Source organism: Mycteria americana, chromosome 8 (assembly GCF_035582795.1).
Source record: "Mycteria americana isolate JAX WOST 10 ecotype Jacksonville Zoo and Gardens chromosome 8, USCA_MyAme_1.0, whole genome shotgun sequence".
NCBI lineage: Eukaryota > Metazoa > Chordata > Aves > Ciconiiformes > Ciconiidae > Mycteria > Mycteria americana.
Window position 1 is genome coordinate 11,153,516 of NC_134372.1, and position 13,942 is coordinate 11,167,457.

The 13,942-nt window shown below is 47.3% G+C and overlaps 1 protein-coding gene across 3 annotated transcripts in view; it reads left to right on the forward strand.

The window, feature by feature from the left end:
- The window catches only part of NSD1 (nuclear receptor binding SET domain protein 1), a 66,107-nt gene that overhangs the window by 34,795 nt on the left and 17,370 nt on the right, over positions 1-13,942 (forward strand). For all 3 annotated transcript variants that reach the window (XM_075509640.1, XM_075509642.1, XM_075509643.1), the window contains exons 11-19: positions 3,517-3,660; positions 4,090-4,213; positions 4,742-4,942; positions 6,364-6,543; positions 6,872-7,028; positions 7,325-7,530; positions 8,081-8,193; positions 10,867-11,136; positions 12,487-12,603. In XM_075509640.1, coding sequence (XP_075365755.1) covers positions 3,517-3,660; positions 4,090-4,213; positions 4,742-4,942; positions 6,364-6,543; positions 6,872-7,028; positions 7,325-7,530; positions 8,081-8,193; positions 10,867-11,136; positions 12,487-12,603 — 1,512 coding nt within the window. The remainder of the gene's footprint in view (positions 1-3,516; positions 3,661-4,089; positions 4,214-4,741; positions 4,943-6,363; positions 6,544-6,871; positions 7,029-7,324; positions 7,531-8,080; positions 8,194-10,866; positions 11,137-12,486; positions 12,604-13,942) is intronic.

The window sequence follows — 13,942 nt, forward strand, 5'->3', positions numbered from 1 at the left end:
CTTACGTGAGTGCATGAGTACTGGTGAGTATTAGAGTGCTGTGGAGATGCAATTGTGCTTTCACATGAAATTCGGACCATGCTGATCCCTAAGTGACTTTCCACACACCAGGAGAGGAACTCCACTTTGTGCTGAACAGTGCTAGCAGAAATAGATGGTCTGATGAGACAGTGCAGCGAAGTCTTGGATCCAGCTGCTTTCAGAGGAAGAGGGCAGAGGAAAGCTTGTCTGCCTGGGTGAACTAAGCAGCTTTCTCTGTCCTTGCCTGTCTATGGAGCCAGGAGTGCAAGTTTACAGCATCAGGGCAGCAAGAGACTGAAAGAAGGGGATGGAAAATGCTGTTGAAATGGTTGTCAAGGTTGTGAGCCAAGGTCAGGCTGTGCCAAAGAACAGCCCAGGCTTTTGAGGATGTGCCAGATACAGCAGCAGAGATAGCTCTGGAAGAAGACCCGAGATGAGAGACCTGCCCTCTGTAGGAGGTATGTAGTTTTGCAGTGCTCATGATGGGTAGGGGAAGGAGGGGGAACAGTGTGACAGGTTCTTTTGAGTGATGGCCTTGAATGGCGATCCCCTTCTCCCTGTTCACAAAGCACAAGTATCTGGCCTTGCCCGTCCTGCGTAGCTCTGATGTTCCCTTCCCTGTGTGGTTCTGGAAGCATTGATTAAAACAAGGCTAAGATCCTGGTGTGTGAAACTTGCAGGTTGGCCAGCTGTTTGCGGAACCAAGTAGGATGGGTGTAGACTGAAAGAGCAGGGCTAGAGCATGCTGTGCCACACTGGGCAGCGTGGGCCCAATTGTTAAGGTAGCATTGCTACTAGCAGATGCTTTCAGATCTGAAGAGGGAGTTGCTGGTTAATGTTCTGTGACTCCTAGATGCGTTTTAGTCTCCCATTCCATTAACATGTGAAACATGTCCATCAGGGTTCAAACCAAGGAGTCCTAGCAGCCATGGTAGAAAGCATCCAGAAGGATGGAAAAATGAACCAGTTCTAAATCCCTCATACCTCTGTCTGTAGCAAATCAGAGTATGCCCCTTGCTTCCAAAACACTATCTTGAAACCTTAGCTACAGGAGGAAGCTAGTGCCACTGACCACAGGACAGGTGGTGCTTGTTTACCAGCACCCTGCCCCTCCTGACAGAGACTTCAGTGACCACAAGAGGGGCTGAGCTCACTTTGTCTGTGACACTGGGGCCCCAGCATAAGCAGAAGCTATAGCTGACATTGTTTGCCCATACCAATAGCTGATTAACCCTGCTCTTGTTCTTCGTTACAGTGACCCCTGCAACCCTGAGGTCACTGCTGAGCTGAGCAGAAGAGGGAGCACCTATGTAGGAATAGGAGGATGTGAGCCTGTAACCAGTCCTTGGAGCACTGGTTGCTGGTGCTGCTCCTGGAGCATTCCAGGAGCCAGAGCGAGTGTTTGGGCCAGAGGGCTGCCTTGCAGCAGACTACGTAATGCCTAGCAGAAATACAGCTGCAGGAGCAGAAGTATCATAGCACTTTAGCTTGAGAAGATGCTATTATGTATAGAAGCAAAGGTGTCTGTTGTGTTCTTAGATGGTCTTTTTACCAATGCTGTAGAGACCTTTCCCTTCCCTCTGCCAGGGCTGCAAGGTAGGGTGGCAGCAGCTTACATGCTCCTCATCAGTATTCCTGCAGGCTGCATCGCTGCCAGCCTTCCAGCGAGATTGTGATGATAGTCTGTAAGGCTGTACACTGCATGGTATGTTGGACTGGCAGTAGTTTGTAGCTGGGACTTTGCACTTTTTTTGTGCTCAATAAAGGCAATTTATACCATTCATCTTTGTATTGTGTGCTTTAATATACCATCAGTACACCTGTGCATCATTGCTCCACAGAACTCACATGGCTTTAAAATGTCCCCAAATAGAAGCATACTGCTATTTTCAGGGAAGGGGGGGGGACGACAAACACCCCACCACCACCACCACCCCCCCAAAAAAAAAAACCAACCGAAAACAAAAAACCAACCAACCAAAAAAACAAACACAACCAGGCAAAGGAAGCATCATTATCTGACCAGAATACGAGCTTTAAACTTTGGGAGATCTGTATGTCCTTGTTTTGCCCAGACTAATAATGTGTTTAGAGGGCATTCAGTTCAGCTTACAAGCTTTAGTAGCACCACAACTCAGACTGATACTCTCCCATACAGAAAGCAGTGCAGAGCTCCCTCTCACAATCGTTAGCTGGGCACCTGGCACCAAGCAGGCTTGAAGGTATGAGAGTGATGGCTGCTGCTCCTGCCAGCAGTTTGAACTCCTCACAAGGTCTTTCAGGTGTACCATTTGTGTCTGGGCATACACTGGGGAATGGCTTGGTGACCCACGGAAGAACTGGCAGCTATGCACTGAGATCACTCTGCTAACTGTAGTGAGCTGGGAGATTAAAAAATGGCAGAATCCTTAAAATATTCTTGCTCAAAGCACTTAGCTTAGCTAAAGGCATCACTTTGGTGCAGCATTAATGGCCCTTAAGGTGTACCCACTCTGCAGTGGCAGCTGGGGCTGGTGAGACTACTGAAGTGTTGCCTAGACTGTACCCGAGAGGCCTGGAGGCTGGCAGGATGGTGTTTCCTAGCTCTTAGTTGCCTATCCTGACAAAAGTGAAGGCAGCGCTGCCACATACAGCTCTAGGATGGCAGTACCTTGTGGTAGAAACAAGTGTCTCTAGGATACCTGCTGCTCTCCTTCCCTCTAACAGTGTCTGGACAGGACCTATGGACACATCAGAAGGTGTCCTTCCACCTTGGGAAGCCTTATGGCAGTATCCCTGACTTGGCCCATGAGAGTGCGGTTGGGCCTTTATCTTTTGAAACCCATCTTCTCAGCAGGATGCTCTTTCACCAGTAGATGTTATGGTCACCATAAGATGTTACGGTTGGTGCTGTGATACTTGAACAGGACAGATGCTTGTGAAAGACTCGCTACCCCAGGCAGGATGGTGGTGTAAATGCTCTGCTGCACTGTTCACTTTGGTGTTGGCTAGCTAGTTCATACTAACGCAGACCTTGGAGTACCTACATGTCTGTATTTTATGTGGGTTAGGACAAGCTGAAACAAGTGTGGGGAAGTCTGGCTCATTTGCTGGGTGACAACTGCAATAAAGATAGTTTGAGGTTTTTCATTTGCATTTCCAGTGCAAGCAGACATCAGCATGCAGGATGCTTCAGATTATTCCAGCCTACCTGATTTGTTTCTATGCAGGGCAATACCTTTCTTCCTCAGCCATGACTCCTTCCTCAGGGAGGGGTTATGCACAGCAAAATAATTGTGTTGAGTGTGTATTTTTAAATGATCTAGTAAACTAAGAGCTCTTTCCTTTCCTTTCTTGTAAATCTTTTGGTGGAACTGTATGGGGGATGTTCTCTCCAGGGTGGGTAACACACACAGACTGACTGCCAAACCTGTTATGTGCTCAATGGCTAAATTTGTAGTTTCCAAGTCAGGACAGGAACTACTGACAGCCCTGATTCTGGATTTCTTTTTAAAGGGGGAGACATCGGTTCATGGGACTGCTGCAAGCCCCAAAGAGGGTAATGAAGAGGGGTCAGAGAATGACCATGGAGTGCCTTCGTCCAAAAAGATGCAGGGGGAGCGTGGAGGAGGAGCAGCTCTCAAGGAGAATGTGTGTCAGGTACTGTCTTTGAAGAAATCTCCTTGAAACTTTACCACTGTAAAGTGTTTTTGTGTAAATTCTGGGAGACGCTAGTGCCCCAGATAAGCCCAGGTAGCCTCAAGGTGCTTATTGTAGAATTAACCAGCTTTTTGTGCTCTGAATTGAGCCTTTTGTCTGTGATTGCCTCTGCTCCTGCTAAAGTTCACAGATGTTGGGGAGACATGACTAACGTAGGATTAATTTTAACCAATGCATGGTAGCAGGGCCTGGATGACAAATGGCAGTGGTGGTACACAAACCACCTGAACTAACTGACACAAGGAAAACTTAGCATTTTTCTGCAGGGGTCTCTGCTGCCAGTGCTGGTCAGCATGTGGATTGTTGCTGTCTGGGATGAGTTGGGGAAGGAGATTGCTCAGATCTGATATTGTGCTTCTTTCCCTGCAGATCTGTGAGAAGCCAGGGGAATTGTTGCTGTGTGAGGCGCAGTGCTGTGGTGCTTTCCACCTGCAGTGCCTTGGGCTCTCTGAGATGCCAAAGGGCAAATTCATCTGCAATGAGTGTTCCACAGGTACGCAGCTTTTGTGAGCGCAGGACAGGGTGCTTGCTGCGTGCTTACCTGGTGCTTCCTTTGTTGGAGTGATGTGCTTGCAGTAGGGCTGCTAACTAGCTCTTAGTGCTCTGATTATTGGTTCGATGTTTGATAATGATTTTCTGATGAACTGGTCTTACTGTTGATCCAGGCATGTGAGGTGCAAAGAAGTGAATGTCCAGAATCTGGTGGGAAGGAGAAGGGGAAATTCTTATCTGGGACTAGGGAGAGAAGGCCGATAGGGAGGATGAGGCTGGAGTGGGCTGGAAAGGGGGGAATGTTTAAGCAGGGTTGTCAGTTTTTGTTCTTATTTTTCCCTGGCCTGAAATCACAACTATAATAATATTTTTTTTCAATCTGGAGTTTTATTGCAGCTGCAGGCTGCAATAGGGATAGGTACAGCAGGTTGGGAAGTTGTGCTGTGCTAATATGCAGCCTGGTGGAAGTGTCAGGTCTTCTTTTAGCCCTTCTATGTGACTGGTGTTATGTCTGCTGCTCTTTCTCCAGGGGTCCATACCTGCTTTGTGTGCAAGAGCTGTGGGGAAGATGTAAAACGGTGCTTGCTGCCCCTCTGTGGGAAGTATTACCATGAAGCGTGCATACAAAAGTATCCACCCACCGTCATGCAGAACAAGGGCTTCCGATGCTCCCTGCACATATGCATGACTTGTCATGCTGCTAACCCAGCAAATGTCTCTGCATCTAAAGGTACTGAAATCTTCTAGGGTGGTCCAGGGGATGTAGTCAGAACCGTTTTCTTTGTTTCATGTCCACTGTGCAGTTACCTGCTCCACTGTTGTGTTGATTTTCTGTCCTTGCCTGCTGTAGCATTTGCTGAGGAATAGCATCTCTGAGGAGTGGAAGGGGTGGTGTCGGTATGTGAGGTTGCTGCTCATCAGCACTCCTGATGGTCAGACATGGCAACTAAAATGTTCTTGTCTGTCCAGACGCTTGGATGCCTGCACGTCCAGCTATGCCACATGCCTTTCTGGGTTTTTGAATAAGTCTCTGGAGCTGTATGGACACTCTCACGTTTCTTCTACGTACTTTTCACTGTGCTAGTGCTGCGGACGATGCCTGCTTAGCAGCGCTGGCTATCAAGGCAATGGCATAGAGAGCAGCATAGTAAAAACTATGATATATTGTTCTAGTTCTCCTTTTTTTATAATGCAAACTCTCATCTTGCAGTAGTGACACCCTTGGGCTAAGCTTCTCAGGCAAACATTTGTTTGAGCCGCTTGCAGCAATACCTTGACCTTTATCTCACATGATTATACTTAAAACTTTTATGTGATTGCCTTGCATTTTTGCTTCTAAAGCTGCCTTTCTTTATATCCTTGGTATCTTAAGACGAGTGACAATAAGACCAGCTCTTTTTATCCTCAAGGTCTACGTTAAAGTTGTCTTTTTTCCCCACATATCAGTATATGGTGTAGAAGGCAACACTAAGGCCTAAAGCCCACAGCTGACCACTTCCCCACTGGACATTTGCGTTGTGTTCCTCTGGCTGCTGCTTCTTGGGGGTCAGATTTACCCCTTTCCTCTCACCTCTTCTCCCTGTTCTTAGTCTCCTGTGAGGAACTGAAAACAGGCTCTCAGAAACCTTGGATAAATTAGGCCTGTAGGCAATTCTGAATTCTCCGTTTTGGAATCTCAGGGTAAAATCTGATAAAGTGGAGAGGCAAGTGCCAATGTTTTCAGAAGCTACATGGATTGGTTTCATTATGTGCGGCTAAGCACTTGGAACACCCCCTCTGTAATTACTGTCTGAGCTGATTTACTAATTATTTGCGTATGATAGGAAGCAGTCCTAGTCTGTGAGCTCTTGAACTGTTCTGCACAGCGTGCAGGAGGTTTTTCACTTCTAAATAATGCAACAGTGTATATGTTATATGCAAATATATATATATGTAATTTTATATGTATTTTGTTATATTAAATAATTTCATAGGAATCTAGTGAGTATGTCATGAATGGTCGATAAAAATTTACGGTCAGTTTCCATTTCCAAAGATCACCTATGGTTGCTTGTTTTGAGCTTAGGTATCAATAGAGACTAGTTTTGGGAGGCAGCAAAATATCAGCCTCCTTCAGAGGTTCACTGTGTCTCCAACATGTTCTGGTGCTAGGTCGCTTGATGCGCTGTGTGCGATGTCCAGTTGCATACCACTCCAATGACTTCTGCCTCGCTGCTGGGTCCGTGGTCCTCGCCTCCAACAGCATTATCTGCCCCAATCACTTCACTGCACGGAGGGGCTGCCGCAACCACGAGCACGTCAACGTCAGCTGGTGCTTTGTCTGCTCGGAAGGTGAGACAGTCTGCACTGGGTCCCCTGTCACCAAGCAAGGCCCTGACAAGAAGTCATTAGAGCAGGCAGAAGCTTTTCCTGTCCAAAGTGTGCTAGTGAGAACTGCAGAGAACAGCTCCTATCCATCCCCATTTAAGTCCAACTTCAGGCTAGAACTTTTTCTGGATCCTTAGAAGGGTTCTTTCTGTAGCATGAGTAGGGCACAAGCTGTTGAAAAGGGTTTGCAGAAGAGCATCATGCCCTTTTCTCAGCTGTTTCTTTCTGGACATGTGGAGTCCAGGGCTTCTGCACAGTGACTCTGATAAATTCCTCCTCCTTTTCTTTGCAGGGGGCAGCCTTTTATGCTGCGAGTCGTGCCCGGCTGCATTTCACCGTGAGTGTCTAAACATTGAGATGCCAGAGGGAAGCTGGTATTGTAATGATTGCAAGGCAGGCAAAAAGCCACACTACAAGGAAGTAGTCTGGGTGAAAGTTGGGCGCTACAGGTAGGTGAAGGTAGAACAGACTTGTCCCCATCCCTTCTTCACACAGTGCTTATGGTGATTGAGGTGAGAAGCTGCTCCTCTCTGCAGGGTACAATGCAGCAGCCTCTGACTTTTTTGCATGCATGTAGCAGCTGGTAAAATGCATGCTTTCCTCCTCCAGTAGTCTCTTGTCTCCCCACCAGCCTTGCCGGTAGCCCTCACACACTTTTTCCCCATGTCTCCATGCAGTAGCATGCTTCTGAGGTGGTTGGAAGTGGGGAAGCCAGAGGTTTCATCTGTCCTTCCCTGTGTTGCAGGTGGTGGCCAGCTGAGATTTGCCATCCTAGGACAATTCCTGTCAACATCCAGAAAATGAAACATGACATCGGCGAGTTCCCTGTGCTATTCTTTGGCTCCAAGGATTACCTGTGGACCCACCAGGCCCGTGTGTTCCCTTACATGGAAGGTGATGTCAGCAGCAAAGACAAGATGGGGAAGGGCGTGGATGGCATATACAAGAAAGGTAACTTGCCTTCGTCCAGGGAGATACATGTTCTGTTTCTCTTTGTTCCCATTTGGAGAAATAGCATTCTTATAACAGAGAAAATATCTTTTTACAGCTAACACTCAATTAAATTTGTAGAATGAGCTGCTGATTATCTATCATCCATCGCACCCAGAATGTTCGTTGGTGTGAGCTCTCAGAGAGGGAGAAGGGTGTGCAGATCTTGAATGCTTCTCCAGCTCTGACATAGCTGCTCCAAATCTGAGTGAATCACAGCTTCCCTGTGTCTAATACAGTCATGATCTGTATGTAAAAATGCACTTAAGAGTTGTGCCTGACAATTCTGCCCAAAAGCAGGCAAAGCTAGCTGATAGTTTGGATGCTTCATCACCTACGGGCAAGTCCATTACTGTAACTCCTGCGACTGCCCTACTGCATTGGCCTTTTCTTCACCCTCGTCCAGTGAACCTCTGCCTCTGAAGTACGCAGCCAGGGAGGTTTTCACTGGCAGCCCAGCTCCATGTGAGCAGAGGGAGTTCCTCATAACACACTCTGTTCTCTCACTTAGCTCTTCAGGAAGCTGCAGTAAGATTTGAAGAGTTAAAGGCACAGAAAGAACTGAGACAGCTTCAGGAAGACAAAAAGAATGACAAGAAACCTCCTCCCTACAAACACATTAAGGTGAGGGCAGGTGGGGGGGGAGGCAGGTGCGGAAGAGAACTCTTGAGCTGTCGGTGCAGGTGATTTACAGGTATATAGAAACATTTGTACTATTTGTGCATCTGGCTGCATTTGAAGGTTACTTTGGTCCTCTTGGCACCATCAGTCATCCTCCACAGAAAGGATTACATGTATGCACAGAGCTGTATGGAAGCTGGACACCAGTAACAGAGGTACTCTCATTTACTGGAACAGATCTGGACATCTCTCTGCTGTTCCATGTCAGTTGTGTGGTTTGAAGGAAGTGTGTCTCTACCTTGGGGACTTAAAGGAGAGTGCTAGTAATACACGATGTGCTCAAGTACTGTGTGCTACTGATGGCAAGGTGGGCATCCCAGGTAGTGCGAGACAGGAGATGGTCAGGGTGCAGTGGAGCAGAGCTGTGGGGAGGATGCTAACCCACACTGGGGCTAGGCAGTATCTTGTTTCATCTGTGCTATTGTTTTATATCTTTTTCTGTATCAGTTGGTGACTGAACAGAAATACTAAAGCAGATGCACATGTTGGAATATCAGCCCTTTTGCTGAGTTTTGGGGAACTCTTTATGTTTAGGGCTGTATTTTGAGATAGAATTGGAGCAGCAATAGAAGTTGTACAGCATGGAGATGACTTGAGAGGAGAGCTGGGGCCAAGCAGGTACATGTGCTTGAGATGTGGGTCCAGACTGATCAGAAACCCAGTGAATCGGGGACTGTGTTCCTCTTTTTTTCATTGCCTCTGTCTGCTTCTTCCCTTTTTTATGTGGCAAACTGTGAAAGCTTAACTGATTGCTGGCACTTTTTGTTTCTAGCTAGGATTTCTAGGCAGGCAGGTATATCCTGCATGAGTTACTGTACAGTGTAAAGAACACAACTGAGTGCTGTGGCAGCAATATGGGCCAGGCAGCTCCAGTGGAGGAAATACAGTTTCTCGTTACAGGTATTTTAAAGCCTGTTTCTGATTGCAACATGAAGGAACTTTGGAAGCAGTTTGGAGCCTTTGAATTACCTTTTTAATATAAATAATAATGGCCGTGGTCATTAGCCATGGCAGCTCATCTGAGTTCTGGGTGCAAGCTGTTTGTCTCTGTGAAAGCAAAGCAGTTTCCAGGAGCATATGGTGAACTGGAGAAGGCTTCAGGGTGGAATGGCCAGAGCTGGCTGTGTCCGCTCCCATCTTGGCCTTCTAAGGAGATCAGCACCTTGGGGTCCGTCCCGAGCGAGCGGCAACACGAGAGGCTGCTGCAAAATACACTTGGGATCCTTCATCACATCAGGGTTGTGGCTAGTCCAAGCATCGCCCTGTTTTGGAGCTGGTTTTGTACCGTCAGTGTCCCGGAGAGACTGCTGGGCATGCATGTGTGCTGAGAGGGGCACCACGCTTGGACACCGTGATCGCTTGGGGTGGCAGTGCCAGAGCCAGCAAGGACACCTCTGTCTGCCTGGTGGTGGATGGTCCTAATCCTGTGAGTCTCGTCACTCTTAATGAGGTGATGAACTAACAGTCTGAGTAAGAGATGGGAAGCAGCAGAGGAGAACACAAGAGTGACAAGGAAGTCGGAGGTGGGAGGCAGTACGAGGAGGAAGGGGAGACTGTGTGTGTTGAAGAGATTAATCTGGAGATTCTGCAGGGTTTGCTTTTAAACAAAAGAGGATAAGGGCTTGGCCAGCCTCTGCAGGCTACCAGAGCAGAAACTTTGCTCTGTGGGTGGGACTAGATAAATTGTGTGGGGGCTGGAATAGTTTTGCTAAATGATCCTCTCCTTTCATGTTCTGGGAGAGGAAAGGGAGCTGATGGTATTACTCGCCTGGGCAAAGAACAGCAAGGAGCTTTTCTTCAGTGTCTCTCCAAAGTCCTGACTCTCTGTTGCCTGCCTTTCAGCGTTCGCTGCCTTTAACCAAAACCAAAGGACCCTGCTCGTGCCACAGACATGCCAGTTGCTTCTCCACCTGGTGCTGCACTCTGCTTCCTTCCGGAGCGGTTTTGAGAGAGCTCCTTGGGTTAACTCTGAGCTCATCTTTGGGCCTTCCAACCCCAGCCGTGTCTGGTTTTTCTTTCATTTACATCTGCAGGACAGTTGGGTAGGGAGCTAACTGCTTGTGGCCTGGTGCGTAGGTAGGCCCTCTGTACTCTGTCACAGGTATGCCAGCCTGGTTCTCGTAGTGACAGCTGAGAGCACAAACCAGCTTGAAGGTAACAAATTCAAAACCCAGGGCTGTAAGGAAAAGCTAAGGAAAAGGACCTGACACTCAGAGATGGAGAAGGTGCTGTTTCATGCAAAAAATGGTTTGGTGTCAGTCCAGAGGCATGGTGTGCACCCAGCGAGAGCGCTGGGCCACCTGGGCTGGATGTCGGCACAGTGATGATGGGAGGGGGACACTCGGCAGCCTCTTCCCCCCTCCAGGGTCACAGAATACACACTGCACCAGGTGATGCTAATGGGGGACCTGCATCTTCCTTAGCTCTTTCCTCTAACCATATACCTCTTGAAATAGTGTGCCCAGAAGTAGATATGTGCCTGTACTTGTGTCCTGCCCCTTGCTGTAACTAACTCACACTGCAGCCTGTCAGCTCATAGGCAAGGCTTGAGTATAGAAGTCACTATCAGGATAACCTGTTGTTCTTAAGACCTAACATCCTTCATGTGCATTCAAGGTGAACCGGCCAGTGGGTAAGGTGCAGATCTTCACTGCAGACCTGTCCGAGATACCACGTTGCAACTGCAAACCAACAGATGAAAACCCATGTGGCCTGGACTCCGAATGCATCAATCGCATGTTGCTCTATGAATGCCACCCCATGGTCTGCCCTGCTGGGGAGCGTTGTCAGAACCAGTGCTTCTCCAAGCGGCAGTATCCCGAGGTACAAATTTTCCGCACACTGGCACGAGGCTGGGGCTTGCAAGCCAAAACAGACATCAGAAAGGTACATACTCTGTTTCTGCATGTAACTTTCTCTTGCCACTTCTCTCTTGTTCAGTGTTGGTTTCAATAGTTTAGAAAAATTACTATCTTCCATAATTTGAAGAAGACTTCTTGCCGTAGAATGCCATTCAGGAAAGAAGTGGATGAATTTAACTTTTCCAGTCCTGACAAGAATGTTTTGGCTCAGCTAACCAAGAAAATGGTTTGCATATTGATGTCCCACAGGGTAAGAAAGATGATTGCTCTATCTGTCTGCTTGTATGGACGATGGGCTTTATGAGTACACCAGAACACTGGCCTGAAGGTGGTGCTCATGATTTCCAGATGGGGAGCAGTGATTATACCTCGCCCCCATTCTTGAATAGCCAGGCTTTTCCAGCATGAGAATCTTGTATCAGAAACTGAAACCAGGGCTTGGCTGTTACAAAGGGGTAATGTCTTGGAGATGGCTATTATTATTGCTAAAACTGGTATCTCCGGCTAAAACACTTGTATATATTTTTTTGAATCTAGAGAATAGTAGTTCTGTGGACACACGTCTGTGCTGAATGAAGAAGGAAGAATGGTAAAGCAAAGAGAACCCCAAAGCTAAGAAAGGGTGAAGTGAAACAGGGAACAATTAGCATAGTAGGAGAAGAATGTCTGAAAAAGGAGTAGGGACAACGTGCTATGGGAGAGGGCTTGATAGCAGAAGGAAAAATGTGAGTCTATCCTGTTTAGGCTTTACTGCCTGCTGTGATATAGGTTAAAGGATCTCTCTGCCATTCCATGCGCCTGTTATGTTTCACTTTCAGCAGGCAGTCTGGAAACGGGAAAACTCAGTTATTTAATGGAGGCACCTGTTAGGCCCAGTGGAGCGGAGCTGGGGTTCCCTTTGATGGTTGAAGTAGTCTCTGCAGTACTTCACTACAGGGCAACTCCCCAGATTCACTGCAGGAGCAGGTGCCCTAGGTGCATCATGCTGCTCAGTGTGGTTAGTCCCCAAAAGGATATTGTTTCCAGCTGGAATGCAGTAATGCAGTGCTTTGAGCTTTGCAGCAAAGAGCTGTTCTTGTGGTTTACTTTTATGCTGTCCCTGAATGTTAATTCTTTCTGTAACACAACAAATAATCTGATGGCCATTGTTGCTTTATTTAATTTCTTTCAAGTTATTTGTTGAACGTGTGAAACGGATGTATGATTCAGGGCTCTTAGTGAAGATTATAGGTCAAGCTGGCTGCAAAGCACAGAGGAAGATTTTTATGAAGAGGTTTCCAAAAAGGAAACAGGAACTAAGGTTTAGCACAAAGGCGGATGTCCCTCCATCCTGGAGGGAATTTGTCTTATCAGGTTGTTGTTTTCTCTCTGGCAGGGCGAATTTGTTAATGAGTATGTTGGGGAGCTAATTGATGAAGAGGAGTGCCGAGCCCGAATCCGCTATGCTCAGGAGCATGACATCACCAATTTCTACATGTTGACACTGGATAAGGTATGTGGAAGGAATTTCTCTTGCCAGGATCCTAGACAGAAGTAAAACGATTGCAAGGAAGGTATAATAGGGGTCTTCTCTAGCAAGTAAAAAAGGTGCTAAGAGTTGCTGATGAGCTGGTCTGCATTTCCACTAAAGAGAAGACTAAAAGAATGGACTTATCGGGCAGTAGAGAAGTTTCAGGTTGGATATTAGGATTAGGAGGAAAGCCTGAACCAACCATTGGAGTTTGTTCAGAAGAGGTGAGGCAGTTGTCCAAGTGTAGTTGTCTGAGGATCGTAGATCCTGTTTCGGCATAACAGGGTGAATTTGTACCCTCAGGACCCTTCCCAGCAGCTGAACCATGGAGAGTCCAGAACTGGGTTGGTGTGTGCCAGAGACAGCATCAATCCTCAGGTGTACAAGTATCAGGCACAGTGAGACCCTCATTTAAGTTCAAATCCCAGGTCTTGCTGATCTAATTCAAGGGGTGGAGTTTGTTACACCCACAGACTCTTTGGTGGGTCCTGGAGGCCAGGTTGTTGGTGTGAACTCCTGCTTTCAGAGGTAAGTAGTTTTGTCAGCTGCTTTCCACACTTTGTCACTCAACCTTGGAAAGACTAGAAGGAAACCATGAAAGCAGGCATGGGAAGAAGCTGTCACATGTGGGACAGGATAACGGTGGGACTGCTTTCTGGCTGTCCCATCTTCTTGCTGGAAATTCACACTGACCATATCTTGTTCTCCTTGTCTGGCTGAGGGGTGGGAGCAGGGACAAAACTAAGTCTTAATATCTCCCTCACTATTACAAAACCAAATCTCAGTTGCAGCTGCCTTCTCATCCCCGACGTGGTGTAACAAATGGTAGTGTACTGTACAGAGGTGCACCTCACATGTCACATACCGTTCCTGTTTTCCTTCTATACATTGACGTACAAGAAATGGGAACTGGTATATTGGTTTTCAGTGGAAGTCAGGGTCTGCAACTGCAAGTGCTGCCTTGGAAGTGTGCTGGTGTAGTGTTTATCCAGTACTGACACCGCAGGGAGAGCTAACTTCACAGAAGCAGCAGTAGCACTTCCCTGGCTGTTCAGGAGCCTGTGTGTCTTTGTAGAGGAAGATGATGTTGCACAGGTGACTGTATTGCTGTATGATCTGCCAGCCTCAACCAGAGACATCGGTGTGTGGAAACTGTTTGGGTGTCTGTTGATTGTCCAGGCAACCCAGTGACACCTGTCACTTATGCTTGGTTAAAACACATGTATGTACTCAGGTGCTTTGCAAGCATCATCAGATGCCTCTGTTGTCATACTTTTCACTACTGATTAATGATTTCCTGGTGTACTGGTACCTGGGCTGC